Raw genomic sequence first — 15,753 nt, forward strand, 5'->3', positions numbered from 1 at the left:
ATGCTTTCTTCATTATAGTCATTTTTTAATATCCCACAGCTTCCAATTAATATGGCCCACATTCTCCTGGTGCATCCACTATTACAAGGGTACCCCAATAAAAAATGCTGTCCCTCCCAGCTACCATCTGCCCAGAGCTCCTCAGCATCTCCCTGATCCATGCTGTAATTCTGAATGCCTTAATACCAGCCAGGCTGTCAGTCTCAGACCACTGATGATCTGGTTATTTAGATCACATTGGTTATTTAGATCTCACTTCATCACTGAAGTGTCTTCAATGATACTGTCGTTTATTCTGTGTGTGTGTGTGTGTGTGTGTGTGTGTGTGTATGTGTATTCTGATGATATGTACATGCCTGTAGGTCAGAGGTTAATCCACAGGTTTCATCTACCTCCTTTTTTGAGCTAGCGTCTTTCAATGAACTGCTTACTAAGTAGCCTAGGCTGGTAGGCCAGCTACCCCAGGGATCCTCACCCGTCTCTCCCAGTACTAGGATGGATAGCAAGCACATGCCACCACAACAATCGATTCCACCAGTTCTGATGATGGAATGCCTGCTTGCAAGTAACTTCCTTATAGATTGAGCTATTATCCCTGCCTCATAGTAATTTATTTTCAATGCCACACAAAGGGCTGGGAACGCAGTACTGTAGCAGTACGCAAGGCCAGGTGTCTACTCCTCAGGACTGCACGGGTACATACATAAAAAGAACAGAAAGCACAATACTAGTACTCAACAAACTTCGGCACATTTCTACAACAATCCTGGAACTGTATCTACAGGCAAATGGGAAACAGCATTAGCAATAACTGAGTACTTACACTTGCCAGGCGCTATGTTAAGCACTTTCTATAGACTGTTAACTCATTTGTTCTTCAAACTACGTTCTAAATAAATGAAAATGTAGACACCAACAAGTTAAGTCCTCTACCTGAAATTATAATCCACTATCAGACTGTGATTCAAACTAATAAAGACCTGCTACAGTCTACAGACAAATCACATTCTACAAAAGAACAACAAATTTACACTCCCATATAAAAGTTCTATTAGTCTTAAAATCGCATTCCATCCCATAGGAATATTCACAAAAGGAAACCCAAGTAGGAATTCCCATCTTCTAAGGATACTGACTTTTTACAGCACACTGCAGACATATCTCTGGGCTTCATAATCTGTATAGTAGGGAAAAACAACCTCTAAAACTTTGGAATACTTCACAGTAAAATTCGATTATTAACAAAATGAAGATGTAGTTCGAAGGCCAGTAGACAATAAAGATCCACTCCCACACTCCTTAGAATACCTAATTCTGTTGCTTCTCCAGCCTCACTCCCTGATTTAATTTCAATTATGCTCTCTACTTTAACCTATTAAAGATCCTTGACACTAGAAGATTTTAAGTTAGCTAGATTCCCATTATATGTAGCATTTACTATGGGAAAGAGCAATAAAACTCTCCCAAGGATTCTTTGAGGGTTAAATGAGATAAGACCTGCAAAATTGCTGCCAAAAATCTGAGCTCCGCGTCTAAAGATGAATGTTGGGGCACTGTCCCCAGGCTCAGCACGGTCACACCATCCGGATATCTGCCATACAGTCACAGCTTGCATTCTCATGGGCCGATGTATCCCTTCGCAGCTTCCTCCACTCCTACTGTGTGCCCTCTTCTAGCCACCTAACTCGCATTCTCTGCTCCACCCTGGCAAACAGAACAGCTACTTAGCTCAGGAAACAGCACATCCTCATTCCTTTATCACACTGTATCATCAGTCTTTGAGTAGGTACAGCACTAACAGACTTCAGGGCAGGGTATCTTCCTGATCTTGAAAGGCAAAACATCTCACTGAAATCTGATGCTTAGTAAACCACTGAGGCTTGTGTTTGCTTCCATCCCATCTTATTCCGACAGGGGCTGGAAGTGTAGCTCCTTGGTAACAAGCTTGCCTAGCACTGGCAGGATCCTGGCTCCATCCCAGCTTCCAGAATTGTAGTGAAAATGTACAACAGCAAAAAATAAAAATAAATCTTTTAAATACTACACTTTTCAAAATTTTTAATGAGGTATGCTTGACAACTGAAGGATATATAGCTATTTTAGGGATACTATTTGGTTTTATAAGGGTGTAATTATGAAACATTATCAGGCTGTTCAATGTACCAATTATCTCACATCTGCACCTTTAGCTTTGGTATAAGACTATTTACGATGTAGTCTCTTAGAAAATCTCAAGTAATCTACTAACCTCCATTCTACTAGAGGTGACATTTTTAAATTTCACACAAGTATGACCATGGAGTATTTGTCTTTCTGTATCTGGGTTGTTTTATTTAGGAGAATGCTTTCCAGGTTCGTGAATACTTCCACAAATAGAATTATTTTTTCTTCCAATGGCTATGTCTATGTATATATGCATGTATGTCATATTTTCTTTATCCATTCTTCATCAAAAGATGAAATTTTAAGTTGTTTCCACATCTTGGCTGTTCTGAAAAATGCTGAAAAAGAACAGACATCACTAAAATGTATTTCTAGTAAACACAGCAATGTAAACAGATAAAATACAAAAGTAACACTTTTATATTGTGCAAAAAATTCCCAGGCAAGTTTCAGGTTTACTGTTCCTACAATATTTTTTAAGGCAAACTACAGCAACTTTATATAACTAGTTCTTCAAGTCACATCTACCACATGATGGTAGTTAAATAGTGCTTAAAATCATATGCAAACACCCATCTGTTTTTTTTGCTTTAATCCCCCTTAGCTCTTCCTCAGACCCAACCTCACAAACCTAAGGCCTGATTGCACATCAGACAGCAAATTCACAAGTGCAAATTCTAAAACTATAGAGCACCTGTCACTACAATTTTAAAAGCCAAAATATAAGTTTTAATTAGAACCAAGAAGAAAGTAGCAAAGGTTAATACAATGAATACATGTGACAAAGCAGAAGACCTCCAAGATAGCGAGAGTAAGGACACACACACCTTTAATGAATAAGGTCCCATGTTTTCTGGTATAGAATAATAATAAAGGGGAGAATCAAGAGCATCTTGTGACCCAGCAGGAAACAGCAGAGCAAAGAAAACATAGGCCTGAAAATTGTAAAATATGTTGAATAGCAGATGAAAAGTCACAAGAGAGGAGGGTACAACCGTCCCTGACTTGGGAGGTGGAAACAGGATTAGGAGAGCATCTGGACTTCAAGCCTAATGAAAAAGACTCAATTAAACTGCATGGGAAGACCCTGTCGAGGAAACAAAGAACAAAATCCAAGCATTGAAAATCACTTAACAGAAATCATTGACTGTCCTTACTCTGAAGATTCTTTAATAAGCTTGTTTACTACTCAGAAATTATGTAAATAAGAGATACACTGCTAGTATTTTTTAAAATACTAGCTACTAAAAATCCAGCACTTAACTCGGTTTTTGCAGTGTTTCACTTACATAATGGGAAGTTCAAGATCAGAGAGAGGCAGAGAAAGTGAAAATAACTGGAGGCTAAACAGTTGCACAGAGGCCAAAATCTGTAGTGCACATAAAGACCAGCTCACATGCAAGATCTGCACTGCACATAAAGTCCAGCTCACAAAGATCTGCAGTACGCATAAAGACCAGCTCATATGCAAGATCTGCAGCACACATTAAGACCAGCTCACATGCAAGATCTGAAGTGCACATGAAGACCAGCTCACATGTAAGATCTGAAGTGCACATGAAGACCAGCTCACATAAAAGATCTGCAGGGCACATAAAGACCAGCTCACATGCAAGATCTGAAGTGCACATGAAGACCAGCTCACATGCAAGATCTGCAATGTGCACAAAGACCAGCTCACATGAAAGACCTGCAGGGCACATAGAGACCAGCTCACATGCAAGATCTGAAGCACACATGAAGACCAGTTCACATGAAAGATCTGCAGGGTACATAAAGATCAGCTCACATGCAAGATCTGCACTGCACATAAAGTCCAGCTCACATGCAAGATCTGCACTGCACATAAAGTCCAGCTCACATGCAAGATCTGCACTGCACATAAAGTCCAGCTCACGTGCAAGATCTGCAATGCGCATAAAGACCATCTCACATGCAAGATCCGCAGGGCACACAAAGTCCAGCTCACATGCAAGCAGCACTCAGCAGGCCCATCCCAGTAAACTTGTCAGACTTGGAGGTTCCTTAGGCCTGTGGGAAAAGCTGGGCTAGGGAGAGATAGTTACCACTGTCTTTAAGAAAAGAACACTCAATCCTCACTATTAACATCTTCCAACTCCCTTTCTCCTTAATCTAAGTTAGTTCTCTGAAAAATTACATGACTGACAAAGCCTAGCTGGAAGAAAAGTATTCTGGGGATAATAGCCATGATGGCTGTGCAGGTTGTACAAAGGGCCAAATGAAATAAAGCCAAAAGTTAAATCAATCATTGGCCTGGGGTTCCCTATCCCAGTAGAACTTTCCTAGTAATGAAGTTCTCTGAGGAGGAAATGTTCAGCTTGAAGAACACAAGATTGAGAACACTGATTTAGCAAAGAACCATTCTTAAAATCAGCAACAAAGAAACCAGTCAAGGGAAATGTTTACTGGAAGTCAGACTAGAAAGTATCAAGAAAGACTGAGCACAAAAAAAGTCCTACAGATCCTGAGAGCAAAATGGAGACAGCAAAAAACAAGCCACTAAGCCTGGCATCAGAGATCATCACCTAAAACCAGGCTTGAGCCTCACACAGGAAATTCAAGGGGTGTTTTTGAAACAAATAATAGGCCAGTCCTCAGAGGTCTGTTGCTCACAGAGGACACAGGATATCTCCAGATAGGAGAGGACATGCTAATAAACGGTATAGGCTCAATCTGGACAGTCACCCTTTAAATATAGAAGAAACATGTGTACTAAAACATAGAATAAAAGGCTTTATGGAAAGGAAACATAGTATCTTTAGGTATGCCCCCCCCCCCCCCCGCCCTCATCAGACAGTTAGCTTTGTAAATCATCATGGAAGCTAAACCAGATACACAAATACCTAATTTTGAAGTGATAAATAGGCATAGTTGAAGGGGGAAAAAAGATGCCATGCTTCTTCTGGGAGTTTTTAAAGGCTTGTACTAATTAAGTCATTCTAAGTGAGATTAAAAGATAACAGCCAGGTTCCTGCCTAACCTAAGAAACCAACTTTCTACACCTTGCTTCCAGAGCCACTGTCAGCTTAAGCCCTCAGTTCTCTCCTCCTGCACTGCCTGCTAACTGCCCCCTTCCCACCTGCAGCTGCTGGCCCACCCACCCAGAACTCCCTTTTTCAGACACAGGTCACTCTCATGCTCAAATATCACAGTTCCTCTCCCTCTTGATGATAGAAGACTCAGAGTTTATAAACAAAACTGTCAAGTTATTCAAAATGCCTTCTGATTTGTCCTAAAAAAAATAAAGTAAATTTTCATTCTCCAAAGGATGTACACATTTAGTATTTTATGTGTTTTCAATTATAAAATAAATTTTTCATTTCATTTTCTAAGTTAACCAGCAAAATCAATGTGCCAAGACATTTTTACTGAATTTCTCTGGTGACTTCCCCTATGACCTCGCATATGGCTGAGAAATCCAACTTTAGACGCTGATTTCCTCTACAGACACACTAGGCATACCTCTGAAGACAATTACCTTCTCCTTATTCTTACATTTGCCCCCTGAAGTCTCTTTCATTCACCTCTACATGAAGTATACATACCTAGGTCTACCTCAAGTTCTATAGAATCCTCTTTCTAACCCTGAAGTTTGCACTCTGTTATTATTATGCTAATAATAATAACCCTGTTCATATGTATAAGCATATACAACACATAGGCAAAGCTTTGGAATCACAGAAACCCAGTTCAACACATACATGAGATCTTGGGCAAGATGCCTGAGATCATAAGGTATCCATTTTCTCATGTCTTCTATGAAAACAATGCTCTGACGGGCTTGGCCTCACATCTAAACACTGATTCGTGGGAAGCAGTTAGCACAGTATGGAACCTAGTGACAGTTTAGTTAACATAACTGTCACTCTCCGGCCTGTGCTAGTCTGAGTTCCCCACAGGCAGACTAGGATTCTACTGTTCTTTTATTTGTTCATATACCTAGTTTGCTATCTCTTCCATGCATTTCAAAATTGTTTGGTTCATAAAACTTAGCAAATTAAAAATAATCACCTAGTTAGTTCCTAACTTGGTCCAAACTAATGCACATCAACAGTGACTTGTTAATTATTATTAGTTGCTATTTTAACATCCATTTAATCACGCTATAACTTAATATATATAACTATATGCATAAATACGTAACTGTAAGCATAATTCTGAAAGTATTCACATCATATTAAAATGAGTACCCAATATACAAAATGGTTGGTAAAGTTATTTATAAGTCTAAAATAACCTAAAACCATTAGCATTAACCCAAACAAAAATTAAACATCAGCAATTGTCTCTAGGTTTATCCTTTTTGTATTAAAGAAAGCTAAACCTTAAACCATCATTTCCAATTGGCACTTCTGAGTTCTCCTGTGCTATGAGATCATCAACAGTGACCAGTGGGACTCCTGAAAGTCTTATAAAGACTAGCAAGAAATGGGACATTTCCAAACAAATTTACTCATAATGTGAAGCATGCAGAATAGATGAAGCTCAAATAGGTATAAGCAGGTTCTTTAGTCCTGTGGCTGACAATACAACATAAACCCAGCAACAGCCAAAGACTACAGAAGAAAACGAAACAGCAGGAAGGCATCAAAAGAAGGTTCTGGAAAACAGAATCTGCTGTCACAATGTAAACACCAGCACAGGCATGACGCAACGGGGCATACATTCAGCACACTGCAGCCAACCACTCGAAAATGACATTAATAAAGCAGTGTCTACTGGACAAGTCTTAGGAGTGTGTGGTGAGTGACGATTAAAAGCTTGGATTAATACTTTTCCAAAGAGAACCTGAAAAATTCCCAACCACATTAGTGAAAGCCCCACAGCATAAGCGTTTCTAACACTTCAGGATAAAGCAGCCCTTCAAAATGGTGTTATACTTTGAACTAAGAGTAGTGGGGTCTGTTGAAATTTTAATACATCTTAAACACATACCTTAAATTTTTCATCTCATACTCCTATAATATACCAAATAGGTGAAGTGATAAAATCTTAAGATAAATATTTATATAAGCACTAAAGAATGTTACTGTAATTGATTAAAAACTATAGAGTATTTTAAAGCTAATGTTGATTGTTTAAAAATTCTGAAACAATTAGCTGTGTGTGTATATGTGTAAAAAAAAAAACTGTTCAGTTATTCTACATATTTTTCCAAACTGAGCTGTCTGTGAATACACATTCATATATATATGCAGAGACAGAGAGTGAAGAGGCGAGAACTTTTGCCCTTCCATGATTTCTCAAAAAACATTATTTCAATATTTTGATGAGCTCAACCCACTGGGTCAATCCACTGATGCTGTATATGTTAAAAAAGGTTTTCCAAAGTACTGACTTAGAATATACTCTGTCCACTTCCGGCCATCAATCCTTAATATGAATTAGGTTTTAATCATGTGAATTATTTTTTAACTAAAAATATATACATGCATATGCACACATACAATTTAAATGTATTACTATGTAATATTATAAATATTGGTTCTATATTACTACAACATTTAAGACAATGTATCTATTGGTTTTGATGCTATCACTGTCTATCTCTGCAAGTATTTCTTTTTTTGTTCAAAACTAAGAACAAGCCAGATTTAAAGACAATTCTTAAAATACACCAACATAAAACCCTTGGGAGGTAAGCTTCAATGAAAAGGTGTGTTCTACACTGTTTTAGTGAAAAGCAAATTCCTTAGAAGTAGGAACATTTAAGTATTAAAAATACTAATCTGGAGAGGAAAACAGAGAGTGGGGTAGCTGTCAATTTATGAAACTATTAAACATGCCAACAGTGAAACAACCACTTTCGCCGGGAACCACAGAGAAAAATTCTCTCACAGTTCTTTCACAAGTTTTCAAATTTCAAAATCCACATAAAATGTAGTTCTCTTATATGCTCATGTCTGCATCTATCCATTAACACGGTGTGGAATGTAACAGGGTATGCCTGTGACTCCACTTCCTGAAGTGTGACATATCACCATCCATTTAAGTCCCAGTTTAATAAAACAAACGGAACCATAAAAGAGAACTACCCACAAAAACTATAAAATGAGAAAGGGCCTACAGAGGCCATACAATTCAAAGCAATTTTCAACACACTCTAATTTCACAAGTGATTTTTCAACCTATATTTCCTTTAACACCAGCCATACTGACTGTATTTTCATAAACGTATTAAAATTCTATTACTCAACTTAGATATTGTGCAGTTGTATAATCTGAAACTAAGTTTAACTTTTTAAAATTAATATTTGAACATAAGGAAAAAAAAACCGGGATCAACAGAAACAGTTCCGAGGTAAACATTTCAGCAAATTTACTGAAAAGCACGACAGCATCACTTTGATGATTTTTTCCACTAAGAATCACCGTGTCTTTTCAACTGTGCCATAAATAACTACAGAGAAAATTAAAAGGGTTACAGCTTATTAAAATTCCATCTGCGCTGATTTCTTAATGTTCTCAGTATAACATACTTGTTAGAAGAGTTAATAAACACCAAAGTTCTAGATCACTTGCCTTTCTGCCAATCACATTTGTTAAGGCATTATGTAATTATCTACTAATCAAACATTTCTGCCAAAAGAAAAAAGGGAAAAAAAAAAAACCCACACTACTACACCACTTAGAAGCCAAAGTAATTCAGTTCTACTCCTAGGGGAGACAATTTAACTGGTTTATCACTGTTCCCTTCTACACTTGCCATATTTTTATTAGAAAATAATTATTTGGGCATGAAACCATCCAATATATCCCTCCCTACATACTAAGTCCCTAAAGATCATTCTATAATCCTTTATCCAAGGAAACCAGTGATGACTTGCCTGTTTCAACTGACCAGGATCTGGTAAATTTTTTGAGTACCTTAAGTACGCTAATCATTATGTTCTACACCCTCCAACTTCCAAAGTGCTTACCAACATCCTTCTCTCTCCAACAGGAAATAGCCTGTCACAGAACTCAGAGGAAAGCTGCTTAGATTTAAAGACTCCTGAACACTTTCCTGAGCAGCTGTTAGTGACTACCAGACGCCTGTAGGGCTACCACTGCAGTTAAATTAACAGTGAATCATCTTATTCCTCTTTAATCTTGCTATTCTTCCAGAAAACCTAGAGCTCTACCTTAAAACTAAACACAGCAGGAAGAAAAATAAGTTACTCTAGCTCCACCACTTTGCCCCAGGAAATCATTTCAGGACCTTTACATCACTGCTTAAACCACACCAGATCAGTTATATAAGACAATGAAGGCTTTAAAAGCTTACAATTTTCTACTTAACCTTACCAAACGTTATTTGCAAGTTTTGGTAAGTGGTAGAACGTTCTGTGTTTAAAAAGATACTGGTGCACTCCATCAGAACTATGCTGACCAAATCCACGTCACAAATATCCTGCACTTGGTAAATTTTAGGGTGTGTTTCTGGTTACCTGCTGCGCTTTCTGCACCCTTTGTCACCCAGTGATGCTCTCAAACAGCATATACTTTCCAGCCCTTAAAACGGCCTCATAGCCCACAAAAACACACCAGACTTTGACGTTTCTTCATACTAACACGGAACCACTAGTGCCACTAGGTGCTGTGGCTCTCAAAGAATCTCTTTAGCAGCTTCCCCTGGGACAGGGCGCTCAGCCGGGCTCTCAATCTGTAAGAAGCTGCCAGCTGCCTTTGCAAAGGCAGCAGAGGCCAACTCCATACCGCATTGCTGCTGCTGCCGCTGCCGCTACCTACTTTATCCAGCGGCTTTGGGGAGAGGGGAAATGAGCCCAGTCCGGTCCAGACCCCCCAATGGTCCCTTCGGCAGCACGAAAGAGAAACCACTGCATTGCTCAGCTGGGAAGCTCGCAGAGCCCACTAAAGGGCGAAGAAGCCACAGTGGAGGCGCCAGTCGGTAGACTAGGAAGGCGTCCGAAGTGCGACGACCGGCGCCAAGGCAACCGCGAGACGCCCCCTCGGGGGATGGGGTCCAGCCGGGAGTCCCGCCAAGCCCGCCCGTCGCCGCGCGGGCCTCACCTGTCAGCAGCGCCTGGCGCTCGCCCGCAGCCGCCGCCGAAGGAGACGAAGCCGCTCCGGCCGATCCCGACGCGCGCCGCCCGCGGAGGTGCCGGGGCACCAGGTCGCATCCGTCCGCCACGCCGGCCACCAACAGCCCGAACAGCAGCATTGCTGCCCAGCGCCGCCGGGGAGGGCGGCCCAAGGCCCGGCCGGGTGCCGCGGCGGGAGGAGCGCTCACCGGAGCCGCCGGGCACTCGCTCGCCGCCAGCTGCCCGGGGCCCCGCCGCCTCGGAAGCGGACTCCCGCCGGGTGCTAACCCGCTCCCTTCACCGGCTGCCCGAGGAGCTCGGCTCCCCGCCGCGTTCATTGGTTCCGGTTATTTAAAAAAAAAAAAAAAAAAAGTGGGGGAGCGCAGAGGTTCGGCGTCTTCCGACCCGGCGCGACACCCGCGCAGCTGCCGCGGCGACACCGGGATCCGCTGCTCTGGCGCGGCCAAGCCCCAGCCCAGCGCCCGCGCCGCCACCGCGGCGCATCCCCCCGCCCCCTCCGGCCCGCGCCCGCCGTAGTACCACGCTCGGCCGGGACACCTCCCTCCCCTCACACACAAGCTCTCATACCAATCCCCCGCCTCCCTCAGCCTCGCCACAGCGCAGGCGCGACGAGGTGACACTGCGCGTGCGCGATCATAGGTCCCGCCCCCGAGGGCGTGCCCAGACTGGTAGGCGGGGTGCGGGAAGAGCTGCCCAGGCAGTGCTTTAGGAGCCAAAGAACCTGAGCGGGAGGAAGGAGTGTGTCTCGCCCACACTGTGGTGGATGGTGGGCAGTCTGGGGGCCTGGATAAAGCGTGTCGATGTCGTAGATCCTCAGAGTGCTTTACCCCGTGGGTCAGCAAAACCTTGCAATGGGAAACAGAGGCCTCCCCTAACTTAGATGTCGGTGGGACTTACCGGATGCCAGCTTTGTAGAAACGGAGGGTAACCCAGCCTAGCGCTGTATTTACTTGACAAACATTTGGCAAAGCGCTAACCTTGTGCCAGCGTGCTAGGAATTTCTCTAAGCAATTTACAGCGGCATAGTGTAACTCATCCTTCTCATCACCATTTTACAAGTGACAAAATCCAAGCCCTGAAATGTTTAAATAGCTTAATCCACAGACCCATAGCTCATAAATGGGCATGGCCCGATTTATCAACTACTGAATGGAAAGGTTCGAATAATTTGCTCTAGGTTTTTGCTATTGTCCTTGCTGACATTGTGGGCAGTCACCGACACTCTACTCCCATCCTACCCCTTCCACAGACTCTACCAGCTGAACAGGTTGCCCCAACAACATAGATTTGACCATTTTGCTTATCTGCAATGAAGCAGAGTTTTGTGCATTTTCTTGCAATTCTGCTCCAGAAAGGTTCAATTGGCCTAAAAGGGGGAAAGAACCAGAATCTGTTTCTCCCAAGTAATTGCTGTCATTGCACTGGGACTATGTTGTTATTGTTGTTTGCTGTGTTTTATTTTGTTTTCATTGTGGTGGGAGTGCTCAGGCTGTGACCCAGGTGAACGGTATTCAAAGCACCATACCCCAGAGACCCATATCAAAGCATTTCTTCAGAAAACCTTTGAAATGTAAAAGGAGGTGTTGAACACACACACATATTTAAGATCTTGTAGCTAGGATTGTTAAGAACATAGGTCTGCCTACTGTTGGATTTTGCTGTTGGCTTGGAGTTTAAATTATTTTGTTCCAGAAGTCAAGAACTCAAATTAGCCTTCAAAACAATTCATTAGGAAGCTCGACCAAAAGAACTTCAGATATCACTCGTAGTAGAAGAGGCAGACACACACTGCAGAAAAGAATCAACAATAATAATGAGGCTAATCAACCATAATTATTTTTTGACATACTTCTTAGGGGCATTATGTTGGAGAATGAGGCAGTTCCTTACTGGGCACCAGTACGATTTTATTTTGCTTGCTGAAAGGCAGTGAAGTCATATGTTTGCTGAGTAGACAGTACTGCTAGGCACCAGAAAACCAGGAAGTAAACAAGTTCGTTTCTAATCTACAAGAGGCATCCTTTAATTCATCAACATTTACTGACCACCTCATGTACACCAAGCAAAGTATTATATGGCAGAGTATTGTATTCAGTAGACTAAGAAATACTTGAAAATGTCAAATAAGTCAGAACTTGAAGCTATAAGATTGCTAACAGTCCTTTCCTAGGGAACGTTACTATCTTGGACTGGAGATAAAATGTATGTCTATTAAAATGCCTATAGGTCCTTACAAGGTTATGACACAGAATCAGTTACTAAAGTGGGAAGTGCAAACTGTGTTACAGCAATAACAATATAAAACCAGGAAAAATTAGCAATTCACCGGGCCCACGCTTCTTTAAACAAAGATGGCATACGATTTCTTTCAAAGACAGGGTGAAGGCACTGAAACATAATAGTGGATTCAGAGTCGTACATGTTTATTTCTTTCTAGTGGGGCCACAAGTAAGGAACCAGCGTTCACTATAGAGGCCTCAGATGGCACAAGCTAGGATAAATCCTCTATCTTATATATCTGTTTTATGGGTATCAAGTTTCTGACTGAGCAGCTGTGGTGCACAGTTACTCAGAGAAGTACACTGTTGCGGTGCATCACAGCATAGGCCTGGGTAGCAGGCAAGAGCAAGTCCATTACTTAAAAAAAAAAAAAAAAAAAAAAAAAAAAATCCCATCTGTAGAATTACACATGGAATCACACTTGCAAGCCACAATAAACACAAGCTTGAGGGGGTGAGAATCTTGCCCTCTTCCCAGGTTCCCTTTCTTTTCCCTAGTAACCTAGAGCTTCCTGCCTGTCCCTTCTCTTGCCAAATTCCATCAAAATCTTCCTGAAACACTTTTCCCTTGATGGCCACCCTACTTCTAAACAGCCCAGCCTCCTCCTTTTAAAGTCCAAACCTAACAACTTGCCATATATTTGCAGAATGTGTTCACGGTCCTGTTTTAACACAGTCTTGACTTCAAGTGTCTGAGGGGCAGTTTTGAACTTTGTTATCAAACCAACTTCGTTGAAACCTCAACTCCATCTTTTCAGTGTGACGTGTGGGCAAGTTAATTAGGAACCCAATTATACCTGCACCACAGAATTATTGGTGGTTGCAGTGGAGTGGAAAAAATAGTAACAAAGCCTTCCCTGGATACCTGGCACCCAGGTGCTTTGTACTTTGTGACACTGGCCTCAGGCTCTGGGCGTGTATGCTAAACGTGCTCCAGTGTTAGAATTAAACGCATCACTCTTTGCCTAGGCTGTTCGAATCTGCAGATGAGCCCAACTCTCAGTGCACACCCAAAGCAGAAGAATTGCACTAGCTCCTCCCCATCCCTGTAGCAAACCCTCCTCATCCTCTAGCCTTACTCCCCCACAGCCTACACCGCCTGCCTTGGGTTCCAACTAGGAGAACCGGATCTCCGCTTGCGAGCACAGGAGCCTCCCCAAGGCAACGCGCATGCCCACGGACTCCCGGCGGCCGCCACAGGTGCGCGACTTTGGCACTGAGCGCGCCCGGGATCCGTGGGCGGACCGTCCGCGCGCCCGACACCCGGGTGATGACATCACCGCGTGGGCGGGCGCAGTGGCTCTAGGAGGGAGCGCTGTGGGCGTGGGGCGGGATGAAAGTATCACCCAGGGGAATTCCGGCTGAGGTCGGGCCTGCCCACAGCTTCCCCGGCCTGACTGTGACCCCCAAGGAGTGTGTGTGTGTGTGTGGGGGGGGGGGGGGGGGCGGGGGAGGGTCCTGCCATATCTGGGTAGCGGAGCACCCTGGGCAAGTGCTCTTTGCTCCTTCTTAGATAGCTTCTTGGGAAATGCAAAAAAAGAGACCTCATTGGGGAAACCCGGTTATGAACTGGGCCACTTTCCTAGCTTCCCAGGAAATTAAGGTCCTGAGAACTTTGAAATACTCAAAGTGATAACAGCTAATAGGATTTCAAGATAGAAGCAATGAAAGTTACCAAATATGAGTATAGTCTTAAAGTTGTAGGGTACATTAAACCACTAAAAGGACGGGGGGGGGGGGGGCGGGAGGGGGAGAGGGGAGCAGATAGTGAAAGTTGTTCACTGGTAAACCACTTGATATCTCAATCCAGTATGAACAGGTTATGCCTCACCCAGCTTACTGAGGGTGGAAAAAACCTTTGCATCTTTCTCTGGGAGTGGAGAAAGGAAGCTTTTTTAAAGCCAGTCCACAAAAGAAAGTCAAATTTACCCACCAAAGCCAAGTGGGTCGGTGTTTTGTGACTAATCAAAATAAGTTTGCTGTGTTACTGGTTAATTTGAAGTGTTATGTGAGAGATGTTGATATCTCTGATAAATGCTAATGTCTGTGGTAGGAACCGTATTGGCATTTCCTGTACGAGTGAAACTGGACAAAGAGAAAAGTAAAAATATCATAGCTGAAAATTACCAGAGATTCAAATAATGGTGCAAGCTAGATACCATCGCCTCAGACGGTGGGTGGGGCAATTATGCAAGAGATAACACGAGATTTGCACTCATACAAGTGTATCTGATAACAGGTGAGACCGGAAAAAAGTAACTGATGAGGTGCAAAAATATTTATGTAAAATGCAAGAAGCCTTGCTTCTGGGTGCAGGAGGTGGCACACATCAAAAATACAGGAATGGGGTGGTAGAGAGTGGAGATTAAGAAATTCAGGGTCAGTGTTGGGTACACAAAAGTCAGACTGACAGACTGAGACAGAGAGACACAGAAACAGCGAGAAACAAAGACAAGAGACAGAAACAGAGAGAGACCACACATTTAATTCACATGAGGCAGACAAGATTGGAGTGGTAAAATGTAAACATTAGGCAAAGTTTCCTTCTGTGCATCTAGGGTACCAATCATGTTCCGAGCATGAGGGCTGGAGAAGTAACTGAGTGGTAGAATATGTGTTTCTCGTGCACAACCTCTGGGTTCAATCCCCACAACATACACACACATACACTGGGTTTATAACCCACCAAAATCTATTCAAGAAAATAATTAGTAAAGTCGCAGGCTACAAAATAACATATCAAAATTAAAGCAACAAAGTGTTGGTTAATAAATCAAGGAAACAACCCAAATGGGTTATTAATGGCACCAAAAATTAAATAGAATATTTACTAGTAACCAAGGCTAGGAAAGACTTCTACACTGAAAACTGTGTAACGCTTCTCAAAGAACATGTGAGGATACAGTTTAGTGGGAAGACAGTCTGTGCGATGTGAAGGCTAAAATATTGCCACTCCCCAAAGACATCCACAGATTAACCGCAAGTGTTACTGAAGTCCGTCCCAGTATTTTTTTTTCTCAGAAACAGAAAAAACAATTCTAAAATGTGTATGGAACCAAGGAAGAAGGCAAATGACTAAAGCAACCTTGTACAAAAAGAACAAATCTAAAAACCACAGCCTTCCCTGATTGCAATATATATTTGAAAACTCACGTAATCGAAATGCATGGTGCTACCATCAAAACAGACACATTAGCCAGTGGGACAGACAGCCTAGAAGCAAATCCAACTGTTTATTGTCAATG

The 15,753-nt window shown here is 42.3% G+C and overlaps 1 protein-coding gene across 1 annotated transcript in view; it reads right to left on the bottom strand.

Annotated features, from left to right (window-relative positions):
* Nucleotides 1-10,717, bottom strand: part of Stim2 (stromal interaction molecule 2) — a 127,495-nt gene extending 116,778 nt beyond the window's left edge. Inside the window, exon 1 of the mRNA XM_052198449.1 lies at nucleotides 10,198-10,717. Coding sequence (XP_052054409.1) covers nucleotides 10,198-10,546 — 349 coding nt within the window. The 5' untranslated portion in view covers nucleotides 10,547-10,717. The remainder of the gene's footprint in view (nucleotides 1-10,197) is intronic.
* Between the last annotated feature and the right edge of the window lie 5,036 nt (nucleotides 10,718-15,753).

Source organism: Apodemus sylvaticus, chromosome 11, assembly GCF_947179515.1.
Source record: "Apodemus sylvaticus chromosome 11, mApoSyl1.1, whole genome shotgun sequence".
NCBI classification, from domain to species: domain Eukaryota; kingdom Metazoa; phylum Chordata; class Mammalia; order Rodentia; family Muridae; genus Apodemus; species Apodemus sylvaticus.